This window comes from Mastigoproctus giganteus, chromosome 10 (genome assembly GCF_048544385.1).
Source record: "Mastigoproctus giganteus isolate SK-2022 chromosome 10, ASM4854438v1, whole genome shotgun sequence".
In the NCBI taxonomy this organism is placed as follows: Eukaryota; Metazoa; Arthropoda; class Arachnida; order Uropygi; family Thelyphonidae; genus Mastigoproctus; species Mastigoproctus giganteus.
In genome coordinates this window covers 68254983-68271612 of record NC_143584.1, presented here as the reverse complement: position 1 = coordinate 68271612, position 16630 = coordinate 68254983, and the positions used below count along the sequence as shown (strand labels likewise).

The 16630-nt window shown below is 35.6% G+C and overlaps 1 protein-coding gene across 1 annotated transcript in view; it reads right to left on the bottom strand.

The window, feature by feature from the left end:
* Positions 1–3703: 3703 nt before the first annotated feature.
* The window catches only part of LOC150079070 (uncharacterized), a 162554-nt gene continuing 149627 nt past the window's right edge, over positions 3704–16630 (bottom strand). Inside the window, exon 8 of the mRNA XM_090382692.1 lies at positions 3704–4080. Coding sequence (XP_090238818.1) covers positions 3717–4080 — 364 coding nt within the window. The 3' untranslated portion in view covers positions 3704–3716. The remainder of the gene's footprint in view (positions 4081–16630) is intronic.

Sequence of the window (16630 nt, the reverse complement as noted above, 5' to 3'; positions counted from 1 at the left end):
ATATGATTGACAACTTTGATTTTACTAAATACCTTACCATGCCTTTGGATTTTCTGAGTGGAAAATTAACAGGGGGCTTCAACTTGAAGTCACCAGTAGCATTCCCATCCAGGTTAATAGGTTACTATTAACCTATCTTTAGTTTTTATATACTCTAAATCTGGGCATGGATTTTATTTCACTGGAAATAAAGTTTCCTTCCAAAAGAGACCACATTCAATAGGAATCTGTTGGGGGGGGGGGGGGGGGGTAGCCTGCATCTTCATATATGTCTAAAAGTGCCTTCTTAAATTTTTCAACCACTCCCCCCACATCAGCTGGGGCCTGGGTAGCAGCGTTATGCAGGTTATAATACTTACAGAATATGTCAAACCAACTTTTACTGGCAACGAAAAGGTCTGTCACTGGATTCATCAGGCAAACTTATCTTCATATAAACTAACTGCCTTCTCTTGAATTATAATTATCTTAGAATTTAACAGAATTTATGGTTTATGCAATTATAAACAAAAAGTTCCATCTAAGTCATGATTGAAAGTCTACATCGGGGACCCTTTTTCCATCAACTTTAAAAAGAAACACACATTTTTAAATTGACTTATCACAATTTATTACAAATGTATTTCTATCTTAAATAAAATAGGGTGATTTTAGAATTATTATATATTTTTTAATTATAAAATAGGTAATCAAATACATAAAAATTTGAAGAAAATTTATAAACTAAACTAGGAATGTAATTAAAAACATTTCTGGTATTGCTATTCTCCAGAAGATTATAATATACTTCCCCATTTAGTATTAGTACTGGCAAATGATGGAAGAAGGCAAGTTTATAGAGCATCAAAAAAAAAAAAAGAATTTCTCATTTCACCTATTCATCACTTCCAACAGTGTCTAGTTCTTCCTTGAATATATTCAAGCTATTCACCTCCATAACAGATTGGAAGTTTGTTCCAGCAATCAACCATCCACTGGCTAAAGGCAAACTTCTACACATCAATTCTGCAACCATCCTTCCTCAATTTGAATTCATGTCCCCTCAAATGCATAGTTTGAGCAAGAGGAAGAAAGCCATCAGCATTTAACATGCTCAATCCATTCAAAGCTTTATACATCAATCAAATCCACTTTCAGTTGTGTAGTCTCCAGATGCTGAAATATGCAGAACTGAAGCCTTTCTCGATAAGAGCATCCCTTTGTTTCCCCACACCAATCTTGTTGCCACCCTTCCCTACCAGGAGTTCTACATCCTTCTTAAAATGAGGCCTCCAGACTTGTATGCAGTACAGGCAGTTCCCGCTTTACGAGTTCCCAGGTTTACGAGTTTTTTTTTCCCCAAGTATCAACAAAATCGAAAATATGAAGATTAATTGCAAACAATGAATGTTAAACATTCATATATCCTATATTTCAAACCACACACGTAGCTATACAATATAGTGCACCCCTCTTATGATATTAATCCGTTCCATCGTATCATGAAAATATTGTAATGTGAACTCAACAAATTGTTCTTTAGTTATTCGTTCCAAGACCTCGGGAGTTGAAATTTTTGATGTATAAATAAGCCATTTACTCTCTAAAAGGTCATTTTATAATGTAAATTGTATTAGTTACCAATTCAAATCATTAAACCAATACACTTCAATCGTTATCATATGTTCTGTTATAAGAACCAATTTTGAACGGCTTTGTGATATTTTTCTAAAACACATTTCTGGAAGTCACGACCATAAAACAATAAAAACAATTTGCACTTTCCAGTTTGTGTTTTTCTGTTAGTGCAAGCAATTATAAATGGATAGTAAACTCTATGTTATTGCATTTGTGAAAATACTGATAGCTTTACTTAATATTTTTGTTATTACAGTGAAATGTGTTTACCCTTCACTGCAATCTTCAATTATATAAAAAACAAATTTTCAGAATCTTCTCTTCATTCTTATTTTAGGCTTCGTAAACTTGTTAGTTAGTTATTTGGTTTTTAGGAGCATTAGCAACTAAGGCCATATTGCTCCGGGAATATGCGGTGGTCATTCCCTTGACCTTTCCGCATCCTCCATATTTGGTGGTGACGGGCTCGAACCCCGGTCTAATCAAGAAGCGTATGCTACGCACTGCTGCTCCTTCCCACCTGGCTACGGAGACGCCCTTTGTAAACTAGTTACTCCCCGAAATTGTGTTAGTTGCAATCTGATTTGTGTGTATCTTGTTAGTTAGTTGCAATTTGATAGCATGCATAAACATTAAAAAATGCTTATGCATGCTATCATGAAATTTACAAAGAAAAGAGAAGAGATCATTTTGGAAACAAATGCCTTGAAGCATTTCTGAAGACAACGACTCCTTTTGCAACAAACCAAAAACGAGTGCCGGGTCAATAATGAGTGATCAACGAGTGTGCATTTAGTCGATGATGTAGAATAAACATCCTTTAACATTTGTTAAGTCATAAATAATTTCTTTAAATTATAATTTACTTGATTTTACAGGCAATGTTTTCATTTCTTTGGATAAATCAATCATTGTTTAAACAAACTAATTAGCAAATAATTTCATTGTTGAGAATGTAACCCCTGTTTTTAACATTGTCTAGGGAAATAAATTCCTGCTTTACGAGTTTTTCGCTTTATGAGTGCGCGCGCTAGGAATGAATTAACTCGTAAAGTCGGGAACTATCTGTACTCAAAATGTGGCCCGATTGCCTTATTCAAAGGGATAATCACCTCCTTATCCCTGCTGGCAAAATTCCTGTATATCATTCACAAAACCCCCCATGAGCTGCTCTGGCAACCTGTCTGCACTGCTTGGTACATTTCATTCTGACTGCACAATTACCCCCATGTCTTTCTCATTGTCTAGTACCGTGACTTTAATACCACACAAATTAGTAGATTACTCTGGGATTACTGCTACCCATATGCAGTACTTTGCATTTGTCAATGTAAATTGACAAATGCAGAGTACGCTCACCTCGGGATGGCTATAGCTTCATGAGTTTGCCATTTTGTAGCTGGAATTTATGCAGATTCAATTCCATTTTCCTTCTCCTTGGCGAAATTATGAAAGAATATCAGGCTTAATGTCTAAATTTGCAGATGTGAAGGTTGGCAGGATAATTAATCATAGTAATCAGAGTATGCTACTGCAATAAGGTCTAGAAAAATTAGATTAACTGGTTGAGAAGTGGAAATTGAAATTTAATGTTGACAAGCACGAAGTACCTCATATGGGGAGCAGTAATCCCACAAGGTAGAGAATGAAGGAGACTTGTGGGTAATTGTGCAGTCAGACACAAAGTTCTCTGAGCAGTGCAATCTGGCTGCCTACATAATCAGGTAGAGGGACAGAAGTTTTAAAGTGCAAACTATCTAAAAGGGGGATGAAATACTGAAATGAACTTCCCCCATATACCTGTCAAACAAGTTAAGAAAAGAAATGTTATCTAATTGGGGTTTTTTTTTTTTTTTAGTTAAATTTCTCAGTCTGATTAATATATATGCCAACTAAGCCACAAGCTAGCTAAGCAAGTAACATGTCATCATTTGAAATTATCTTACTTGGGGAGCATTGTATCTTCTATAGAACACACTTGAAATGTTAAAACATTTGTAACTTAAAATGAACAGAGTACTAAAAATTATCTTTCAATGATATACATCTGATCAAAGATAATGTAGAGTAAGCAACTTACCTTTTAAGATAAACTACCACTAGATATCGAGTGGAATAAAGGCAGGCAACTCTGGTCGCTTCCGTAATTGAGGTATACATTCATATATTTTAGCTTCTTCAGTGTTAGTATATGTGTCTGGACACTTGACTGAATTATGTACTTCATGTCCATCCTGGGATTTTGAGGCAGTGTCATCGGCATTTAAGCAAGGCTTTTCTTTGCCACAATGCAAAAGTGAACTTGATGAAAAATAACGACCAGCATTCCATTCCTTTAAGAGAGATTTGTCTTCCATAAACTGATTCCCTAAATTCTTTGATTCTTTATGCACATTTCTGTTTACCGAAAGTGCTTTTTCTTTTCTTACACTGTTTTCCACATATGATTTTTCATTTCTGCTGCTGAAGTTTTAACAACAAAAATATTCATTAGTAGATTAATCACAGAATTACAATACAAATACCAGGTAAAAAAGAAAAATTCATTTATAGCACAGCTTTTCACATCTGACAGTAATATCAATAGTACGAACAGTGTACCTAAAGATATTTTGCCTAGAGCTGATCAGGGCATCATCATTCCATATAACAATTGTACCTATCACTTAGTTGCTTACTTATTTCAATATGGCAATTAGAAGTGAGAGTGGGGAAATGTTACATTTACAAGCTAGAGAAATAGCTAGGAATGTAGGAGTGGCATGTGATGCAAGAAAGCAAGTGTATGAGCTTATGCAGCATCAGCCAAAAAAAAAAAAAAAAAAAAATTTACAAAACAATTCCCTCTAAATGTTTATCCACTTCCTCCTTAAATTTATGTAACCTATCAACTACAAATGGAAGTTTGTTCCAGCAATTAGCCACCTGCTGGCTAAAGGCAAATTTTTTCTGCACATCTATTCTACATCTGTCTTTCCTCAATTTGAATTTATGCCCCCTTAGGTTAGTAATCTGAACAAGTGAAGAATTCCATCAGAATTCAGCGTGCTCAACCCATTCAAGGCCTTATACACCTCAATCAGATCACCTCGTAGGTGCCTAGTCTCCAGCCGCTGCAATTTGCAGAACTTAAGCCTCCCTTGGTAAGAGGATTGCCCTTCTCTGTACATGCTCAAGTAAATCTACATCCTTTCTAAAATGAGGCCTCCACACCTGTATGCAGTACAAGGCGTGGCCTGACCATTGCCTTATACAGAGGGACAATCACCTCCTTTTGCCTGCTAGCAAAATTCCTGTATATCATTGACAAAACCCCATAACCTGCCCTGGCAGCCTATCTGCATTGCTCAGAAAACTTCATATCTGACTGCACAATTACTCCCAGGTCTCTTTCATCCTCCACCACCTTAAGTGTAGTACCACACAGTTGGTACTTTTCTCTGGGGTTACTTCTACCCACATGCAGTACCTTGCATTTGCCAATGCTAAACTTCAGTTCCCACGTCTCAGCCCATCTGCCCAATTTCAGATCCTGTTGAGTCAGTTTGGTGTGACATAAGCACTGCAAAAGCAAAAATAAAAGTAGGAGTGTGTTATAGGCCTAATGACTCGAATGAGTACAATGAACAATTGTACAGAGAAATAGAGTGGACTAGTAAATCAGAATGTCTTATAATGGGAGATTTTAACTTCCCAGATATTGACTGGAACTTGTGGGTAGGTCACTCGCATACTAGTAAGACTTGTGGATTTATTGGATGATTGTTTTCTGCAGCAGCATGTTCGAGAGTCAACCAGAGAGGGTAATACTCTTGATCTAGTAATCAGCAGTGATCATTCGTGTATTAACAATGTGCAGACAGAGGAACCACTAGGTGGCAGTGATCAGTGTACTGATGTGGGATTTACTTAAAGATAATTACCATCAGGGGTAAAGGAAAGGATTTTTGCTTCCGTAAAGGTGACTACAGTGGTCTCAGACAGTTTTTAAATTCTGTACAGTGGGATCAACTGATGATGTTACCAACAGCAAATCCTAAGTGGGAAGCATTCAAGGAATTAATCATGGAAGCTACTAAAAGTTTCATACCTATTAAGAAATATTGTCCAAGGTTTAGGCCTAAATGGTCGTCAAATGAAGTAGTGTTTTTATACTTTAACCCCTTTCATGGATTATCCAGAGATATCTCGTTTTTAGTTTTAAAAGTTATTTGGAACTAAACGAAATATCTCGGGATACAATAATACTCAAAGCAAACAGTAATACCTCCAAATTTAGGACTGAAACATATTTTCTCTGGCATTTATCTGGCTAATTTTGCATTAGCCAGGTAAATCCTGAGTTTTCTCAGGATTTTCTTACGCCTGGCAGCAGATGACTGGCTTTCGTTTTATAGCAGCAATGTCAGAACAGTGTGCATTCCTGTACCGCCAGCAAGCAAAATATAATTTGCTGTCCTGAATGTAGAATACTGAACCCACAAAAATAATTCACAAAAACAATATCGAAAAATATTTTGGCACCCTCTTGAACTGCCACCCGTAAGTGACGCTTACCTCACCTGTCTAATTGTGGTGGCCGTGTGTCAGAATGTAGTTATTTCGTGATTACTGCTTGTGCGTTCCACTTGATTTTTTAAATTTATTTATATAATGAAACGAAGACTTTCTGTGCCTTTCTTTTAGCTCAAGAGCTAATTTATTTAAAAAATCTGTATAATTCGCACATTTTTTGGCGTACACAAGATAACTCGGGATAGTCCAAATGGGTTAATTACTCCCATGTATTTTCTATGAAAAAATTAATAAAAAACACAAAAAAAACTATACAATGAGTAGTCGCATGATGCATACTTTAAATCTGTAAAATAAAAAAAGTTGATCCGTTACGGCACATTTTTAAGAAAAAAATGTTCCGGGAAGGGGTTAAATCAAAATGCCCTGGCATTACAAATGAAGATTTTTGTGTCAATGAGTAGCTGAAGCAACAGGATTTCTATTTTAACAACTCAATGTATTGTTCAAGATGGTGAAAGAAATCACTGAGAAGCTTGCCAAATAGTGACTTGATCTGAGTTTCATTACATCAACTACCGGATGTCCCATAGGTTTGGAATCCATAAGGAAAAATAACTAATTCATACATTTTCGTTTTTGCAGCCCCAAGGTATCTTTGGGTAAGAAAAAACGAGCCCAGATAATTCTCATAGGAAATTGTAGTCATTCAGCCAATTACAAAATTTCAGCCATCAAGAAGGATCCTCACCTGGGGATCCTGAGGTGTTGAACATGCTGCACATGGTATGGAAATCTAAAAATCTATCATACCATATGTAGCATGTTTGTGGTATAGATACATGGCTTTTTTAAGTAATATTCTCCATACACCTTGATTGGGAAACACACGGATATCCTTCACATGCTAGTATTGTGTATTGCCTCAATGATGTTCTCTTGCTCAGCCACACCTTGTTCAACCACACATTCATATGGGATGTGAATTCTGGGAATCTGAGTATCTCACAATGTTTGGAAAACTAGGCTAATAAATTGTCCATCTGAAAAACATCACTGGTATTCAGCAACAGCACTTCCATCACAAAATCCATCAATATAAACCATACTGGCATATTCGGCATTTGTAAATGTAAAAAGGAGTAATGAAACTAACAATGGAACACAAAGAAATGACACTGCTGCACACTGCGCATGTTTCATTATACAGGGTAAGCATAAAGTCTTTTCCCGATTTCAAACATTTATTACACAAGAACTATGCTGGGTACAAACACAGCTTTTTGCAAATTTTACCTCAACTCAAAAAGTTTTTTTTTTTTTTTTTTTTTACCTCTTCAGTACACTTCTACATGTGCTCCGTTTGTTGCCTGGAGAATGTCTAGTCCAGGGGTGGGCAACAGCTGGCCCGCGACGATGTTGAATCCGGCCCCCTCGGTAAATGCATAAATATAGAAAATCCATACCTGACTACACTCGCCGTAAACGTTTGGCTTAATTCAGTTCAATCGGGAATCGCGGCCAGTACAACAGTAACCAAGTGATTCTACGCAGCATCAAAGAGTTATTTCCTAATTATTATTGTAGCATCGATCGAACGAAGTTCCTTTGGGTTTGACTTCTTATTGAAAAAAATAATATTGGTGCGAGATATTTTATGTTTTATGCCTTTTCTAATTATTACAATTTTTAATTTAATATAATTTATAGCCCATAAAATGAGCCAATTAAAAAAAAAAGAAAAATTGATGCCGAATGCCGCATTTTCAATGATAATTGGACATTCAGATTTTTTTTAAAAAATACATTAATAATTTGGTAATTCAAGTAATATAACATTTTTTAGGTTCTGATTTTTTTTATTAAATCGTTCAATCTATTCTGGCCTGCATCATGATGCGAAAATTTCATTCGGCCCGCTGACGAAAAAAGTTGCCCACCCCTGGTCTAGTCGATACTCAATTTCTTTCCATGTTTTCTCCACTGTCTCTTCGGTAACCATCGTGAAAGCATCCGTTATCCTCGCCTTTAAAATTTCAGTATCATGAAGCGGAGTCGAATACACTTTGTCCTCATACCCCCATAAAAAAAGTCAAGAGGGGTAATGTCCGGTGAACAGGCTGGCCATGGTGTTGGACCATCCCTCCTAATCCATCGGTTAGAAAACGTAGCACAATTGGAAAATTACCCATGGCTGAGGTTGAACGTATTGCTACAACATGTCCTGTCCAAGTAAACATTCACTGAAATGGTGGGCTCAGCAAAAAAAAAAAAGGTCAAATAACCTTGTTATTGGACCTTTTTTGACCTAATGTTGTGCATTAGGCTGCAGCAAACATTCACTTTAGGGCTGTCCCTCTCTTTATCAAAAACAACATGTGGGTTCTCTGATCCCCAAATACGGACATTGTGTTGATTTACTTTCCCCGAGGCGTGGAAGGTAGCTTTATCAGAAAAACAAACACGATTAAAGTAATCACTGTTTTCATCAACTCACTGCAGAATCTCTGTAGCAAAAGCAGCACATCAGGGACGATCATCTTGCTCCAAGGCGTGAACAATTTGTACTTTATATGCATATAAATGAAGCTGCTTGTGCAAAATTTTAACCACTGTCCTCTGAGGTATACCAAGTTCCCTTGATGCACGACAAGTTGACTTGCAAGAACTGCATTCAAAAAGCATCATTCACAGCATCAACAGTCTCTTCACTCACACTAGGCCTACTAGTTCTTTTAGGGTCCCCAACACTGCCAGTCTCTTTAAACTTTGCATACTAACTTCTGATGGTTTTAACATCTGGTGGATCTTGCCCATACTCTCTTATAAAGTTGTGCAGAACTGTAACTGGGGATTTTATTTCATGAAACCACAAAACACACTGAGCTTTGTCCTTCATCGACGCCATTTTGATACTGGCGATTGCAGTGATGTATCCATTGTAACAATTTCAGCGCTACCTGGATCGTCCACAGATTGTGCAACTGTACAGTGAAAAAAACTAACCATCGACCTTTGTTATGACACAAGGTGCAAGTTTCTATCTAGCATAGTTTTTAAGTTATAATTTTTCTTAATCAGGGAAAGACTTTATGCTCATCCTGTATGTTCAATCAAAGTGATGCAGATGCACGAGTTACAAGTGCAATTCACAATAGCACGTAGCTGAGAATCTATGAACATCGCATAACTTCATAATTATTCAAAATTGGACATATGTTCGTATGAACTTTTTCTGTCAAAACTCAGAAATTATGCCACATCTTTGCAAATCACCATGCATGTGTATATGTATGTGTGTGGGTATTAACTTATAAAAACACAACCTACTCTACCTGAAATGTTCAGGCAAAGTATAAGATATATAAAAATTATTGTGTGGACAATTTCTTTCAAATTACACTAACAAAATACAAAGTGACCTTATAAATCATTTCACTTCCATTTCATAAAAAAAAAATAATAAATAAATAAAAAAGTAGTCACAAACATTTAATTCAGTATGCTGTATACCAAACTACAATCTATCATAAATACTTACAGTTTATCAGCAAATGTTATGGCATTACAACCATAGCTAAATTTAATACACATAAAATTACTTGAATCATCATTTTGAATACACTTTTGCCACAGTAGACCACATGAAATCTGTTTTCTCAATAAAAGTATCAGCTGTATAATGACATCTACATATTCAAAAAAAAAAAAAAAAAAAAAATCAACCGCAACTGTATATATATTTTCATCTATCTACCTACCTCTTGAGCACATCAGCTTATTCTAGTTAATTTTGGATTATTCTGATAAACTATATTAATTCAGAAAAATAATTTATGAAGACTGAAGTACTGCTCAGTTACATTTTAAATTTAGCTGCTATCAATTTCAATACTGATAAAGTTGAGAGCATACAATGTAGATCAGTGTGCAGTATTGCCCTTAGACCTGGGCAAGAGGGGCCCCTGCTGTGCCCTGGGTGCCACACACACCGCTTTTTTAAAACATATGAAAAATAATTTTAATTTTTCAATATTTTACATTTACTTTAACTTTTTTGATGAAAAGATATTCAAATTTCATTCACTTTGAATACAATTACATTTTATTCTTTAATCCTTTAGATCACTGAGAATGAGAGGGCGGTCTGCTTAAATTTTTAAAAACTGGAAACAATGAAAGTGAGCAGACTCCAGTCGAGCATGATATACATAAAATTCGCAAACAGGGCATCACAAATTCTTTATTTAATGAATATTTAATTACTGATCAAAACAATGAAAATGAGAAAGAAAATTATTCTCATGAATTCCACAATTTGAACAAGTCAGATGAAATCCCTGCAACTTTATATTCTTTACTAAATTTGCATTAGCAGAGGCATATGATGCAAGAAAGCAAGCTTATGCAGCATCAGCCCAAAAAAAACAAAAAACAAAAAAAAAAAACGCTCCCATTTCACCCCTCCGTTCGTTCCAAATACCTGTCCAACTTAAATTTATTTAGGCTATCAACTTCCACAACAAAGGATGAAAGTCTGTTCCACCAACCAACTACCCACTGGCTAAAGGCAAACTTCCATACATCTGTCTTTCCTCAATTTGAATTTATGCCCTCTCAGGTGATTATTCTGAGCATTGATCAGTAATTAAAAGATGATTTAATTTGATCGAAACAATGAGAATGACAAAGTATTATTCATATCAAATTCACAACTCAGAAGCAAGAAATGCAACTCTGGCCTGCCCGTTAGAAGATGAAAAGTTTGCTGATTTCCAGAAATGCTTTTGACCAGTTTGCTGATTTCATGAAACTCGACAAGACAGACAAAACCTCTGGAGCTTTACTATGTTTATTGGATGATGATCCTGGAAAATGGCCTTCACATCCTTCTTACTGCATTAGAATGTTTCTAGCAAAACACAATCCAATTCAAATTAATGATCACAATTTTCCATTGGTTGAACATGACAGAAAATTTAGTATTTCATTTTATATTGTTTCAAATGGAGAAAGGAACTGTAGAAACTGGCTTTTATATTCTAAGTTCAAAGACAAAGCATTTTGTTTGTTTCACAGCATGTTTCACAACCAATCTTCAAGATCAGCTTTGGCCAATGAAGGTATTTGTGACTGCAAACACTTAGGTTCTCGATTAAAAGAACATGAAACGTCACAAAAGGCTGAATAAACAGCAAACAATCTATAGTATTCAAAAAAGACAAGTAAATGCCCATATAGAACATTAGCATGATGTTCTTAAAAGAATAATATTGCGTCCAATATTTAGCCAAGCATAATGATTCTTTTTGTGGCACTAACAGCACAATATTTAAAGTAAACAATGGAAAATTTCTAGGTTTAGTAGAAATGATTTTGAAATTTGATGCTAGAATGGCCGAACATGTTAAGATGGATAAAAACTAATGAAGCAAATTATCACTATCTAGGATGGAGAATTCAAATTGAGATTATTAATTCAATGGATAATAAAGTGAGAGAAGAAATTATACATAAAATAAAAAAAGTAAATATTACTCGGTTCAACTAGATTGCACCCTGGATAAATCTCATGTTGAACAACTAACATTTATTATATGTACTGTCTAACTACTAGGAGAATGAATAAACCAGAAGAAGAATGAACTACCACAAGGATGTCGAAATTGAGTATTTCAATGGTTTTACACTTGTTTGTAAAAAGTACAGGTTTTGACTTAAGTGAAGAACTGAAAAAACAACTTTCAATTTTAGGCATTTATTTAAAAGGCTGTCAAGAGCAAGCCCATGACAATGATGATGCTAACACGGTTGGTAAAGAAAAAGGTGTAGAAACCAGAATTTTGGCCAAAAATCCAGAAGCATTCTTTGTGCCATGCACAGTGCATAGTTTGAATTTGTTATTAGGAGACATAGCCTCAACTGTGCCGAAAGCAATAAAATTCTTTGGACAATTCAAAGATTATATACGATAATCTTTGGGCAGATATTTTCTGAATCTGCCCAAAGATGGAATTTATATATTGAAGGAACAGATATCTTGAAACAAATATCAAATTTGACCTTGCAACCACTCTTGGACACACAGGGGGGGGGGTGCCAACTAAATGCTGTTAAAGCAATTAGCTTTAATTTAGACAAGGTACACTAGAAGATTTAAGCAAAAACAACAGAAGATCCTCAAATAAAGAGTGAATCCTGGTCTCTGACAGAAAATTAAATTAATTCTGAATTTGCACTATCCACAGATATATATTTGGTATGAACTGTTGCTTGCTATTAATAATGTTAGCAAAAGCTTACAAAAAAACCCAAACAGATCTAAGTTTGGCTATTTTACTTGTAAAAGTGATTAAAAATTTTTTAATCACTTTTACAAGTAAAATAGCCAAAGTGAAATATACAACAAAAGTGACGTTCCAATAAAATATAAGGAAATTAGAACAAGGAAACTAAAACGTTTGCAAGGAGAAGATTCACATACAAATAACCCTGAAACTAATTTCTATAGAGACCATTTTCTGGCCATTATAGATCAAGGTATAGTCTTGATTGAAGAGAGATTTGAACAAATTGAGCAACATATTGCTATTTTCGGTTTTCTTTATAATATATCCCAGCATTGAAAAATTTTAGATTGCTTTAAGAGACGATAAAAATCACAATATAAGTGATAGCGATAACTTATCATATGCGACCCATTACAATGTTTGAACATGATATGCAAAATTCATGGTTCATTTCCAAATCCAAGTATTGCTGTAAGAATTGTATAGACAATTCCAGTTGCTATTACTTCAGCAAAGCAAAGTTTCTCCAAATTTAAATTAATAAAAAACTATCTAAGAACTACGACTCAAGAAAGGTTGTCTAATTTTTCATTACTGTCAACAGAACACAAATTATGTAAAAATCTGATTATAACAATATAATTAGCAATTTTGCTGAAATGAAGGCAAGAAAAATAAATTTTATGGAATAAATACAGTGGATTCCAGTTATTTGGGCCACCGGTTAATCGGGCAGCTGTTTATTTGGGACAAATCTTAAAGAACAGAACCTAATCGAGAAAATAACCAGAGTTTTCTCTGGTTAATTAGGACATTTCATTTAATTGGGGCAGGAGACCGCACGCTCAAGATTACCCTACGCCTGTCTCCAACCATACCACGTGGTCCAGTCGGATTTCTTGAGGTCACAACCATAAAACAATTAGCAGTTTCTGGTTTATTGGGCTTTACTGTTAGTGCAATCTATTATAAATGGATAGTAAACTTGATTGTTTGTTTGTTTGGGAATTTTTTAGGTGCCTTGGCATCTATGGCCATAGTGTGCCAAGTAAACTTGATCTTATTGAATTTGCGATAAATACTGACAGCTGGAATTCTGTGAGTTTTTACATTATTATGGTGAAATGTGTTTCCCCTTCCATGAAATCTTCAATCGTATAAAAAAAAACAAATAAATTTTCAGAATCTTCTCTTCATTCCTATTTTTTAAGCTTTGTAACTTGTTACTCCATTCTCACTCGTGCAATCGTGTTTAGTTCATTTTTTTTTTTTTTTTTTTTTTTTTGTTAGTTGCTGGTGCATCAGCTTCTGTGGCCATTTGCACCTCCCAAGGTTTTAGCATTTTCTACTCTGATCCAAGCCTGAGGTGGGATTCAAACCCACGACCACGACCTTGGGTTGCCAGGCACTTTACCCACCATGCTATCCCGGTCAGCTTGCAATTTGTGCGGGCTATGTTCTTTGTTATTGATTGGTTATTTTATTTTATTTTTTTGCTGTTTTAAATTTTAACCCCCCCCCCCAAGTGTCAGTGAACAGAAATATCAACTAGTTAAGTATGCACATATTACAGTACAATTTTATTAATTAATTATTAATAAAAATTAAATTTTTATTAATTAAGCTATGCATGAAAGCATAAATTTATTTTTATTTTGATAACCTGTGGAAAATATTCTTCTGATTTTCACATATCATTTAATTTTTTAATTGGTAGGGTAATAAAGAATAAATTTGTGCTATCTTTACTTTTATAGCCTATGGATAATATTCCTTCTATTTTTACTTATTAGAATTGCTGTTTAATAGAATTAAAATTCGACTCACAAATATGATCACAATGACCAGTGATCATGTTTGTACTATCTTACTACATATCATATAGCGAACGGTACTCTACTATGGTGAGTCCATCATAACATGATTTGATTGTACAGAGAATCAATCGTAAAGCGGGGATCCACTATATTTTTAGCTATTTACTTGAACCTTCGAATAATTGGGGAAGCCGCTTAATCAGGCCAAAATGCACTAGTCCCGATGTATCCCAAATAACCGGAATCGACTGTACATAATAATTTATGATTTTTGTATGTCTTTATTTTATTACCCGTCCAAACATCGCCCAGACATGTGTCATAATTAAATTCAGTCGTCTTTGAATATTTTTCGACTTTCAACTATGTTTTACATATAAAAACCACAGCTAGTACGGATATTTTTTGATTTTGTCAAAGTAGGAGGATAGAATATATTTTATTTAACAGTTTGTTAACTTGATTTATAACTTTTAAATATATAGACATAGGTATGTGGGCCTGCATTTGTACTTTTTTTTTTTTTTTTTTCTGAACCCCAAAGACGAGAGGTATTAGAACCTATAGTACTTCGTACCATGCTTGGGTTGGAGGTTGAGAAGACGAAAGAAGATATTTGTTGACATTGGACTTGAACTTCTGTAGATTGTAATTTTCAGGAAATACATATGAAAGAAGGTTGTTCCAGAAAACGGCAGTTGAATGAATAAATGAGGAAGATGAAAAGTTGGTTCTGTGGGTTTGAAGTTGGACAGTAAATGGATGTTGGCTGGTGGCGGCACGTGTTCGGACTGTTTTGAAAGAGAGAGCGGGAATTATAGAAGCCAATTCGGAAGAACAGTGCTCATGGAAGTATCTGTAGAAGAGGCATGCAGCAGAAACAGTATGTCTATGAGAAAGGGCGTGGAGAGACTCTGTTAGAGATGAATCATTAATTAACCTAACTGCCCTCTTCTGAATGGAATCAAGAAGCCTGAGAGAGGTTTCGGGGGCACTACCCCAGATGTGGGAACAATATTCCATGGCAGGGCAGATTTGCGATTTATACAAAGTGAGCAGCTGTTTGGAAGAAAAGTAACGCCAAGAGCGAAAGAGAAAACCAAGTATTTTAGATGCAGAGGAAGCAATATTTGTAATGTGCTTGTGTCAAGAGAGATTAGAAGTCAGGGTAATCCCCAAAAGAGATATATCATTTTGCCTAGAAATCGGAGTGTCACTAAAGATAAGCATTGGAGCAGAAGAATCCTTTTTGCGAGATATAAGACAAGACTGAGTTTTAGAAGGGTTGAAATCAATTAAGTTGTCTTTGCCCCACTGGAGAATTACCTGAAGATCGGCATTTAAGGAATTGGTAGCAGATTTTCGAGAAGTTGAAGCTGATTGAGCAGGACAAGGTTTCTCAAAATGGAAAGTGGAATGCAATGTGCTATCATCAGCAAAACTATGGATAGGATTTCCGGTCAATGGAAGAAGGTCATTAATATACAAGAGGAAAAGAGTGGGGGAAAGAACTGAACCTTGGGGGACACCGGCATTAGTGGAGAACTTAGAAGACAGAGCCATCACCCTCAGTGAACGATTAGAGAGAAAACTGGATAACCAATTACTAAAAACAGTTGGCAAACCATAAGATTGAAGCTTGTTTAGAAGACCTTTATGCCAAACATGATCGAAAGCCTTTGAGATATCAAGAGCAACTACTTGTGTTTCACCGAACTTTCCACTGAATTAGACCATAAATGGATAACATAAGTCAGAATATCACCAGTGGATCGACATTGACTGAATCCATACTGGCGATCGTTAATCAGACAGAAGGTTTCTAGGTAGTTTAAGAGTTGGCGGTTAATTGATTTCTCAATTACTTTAGAAAGAGTAGAAATAATCGCAATGGGACGATAATTGGAAGGGAGGGATTTGTCACCCTTTTTAGGAACTGGCTGAATATGAGCAAATTTCCAAGCAGAAGGAAAAACACCTTTGGAATAAGAAAGTGAAAAAAGTGGCAAAGAATAGGAGTAAGTTCAGGAGCACAGGTTTTGAGAACAAGTGGAGAAATACCATCAGGACCTGGAGCTTTCTTAGCATCAAGATTCATCAAAATCCTTCTGATATCCTTTTGACGGAAGACCACAGGAGGCATTGAATGGAGCGTGTTGGGAATGGTGGGAGGTGTTTTACCAAGATCATTAATAAATTAGCTGGAAGAAAAATGGGATGCTAGCAGGTCAGCTTTATCCTTGGCTAAAGTGACAACAGAACCATCTAGTTTGGACAGAGGTGGGAGCAGAGATGGGCAAAAGTTGTGGCCAATAGCTTTGGCAAGAGACCAGAATGCTCGGCTACCATTAGGGCAAGAAGCAAGTTTTCTACTCTTAGCCTGTTCAAACT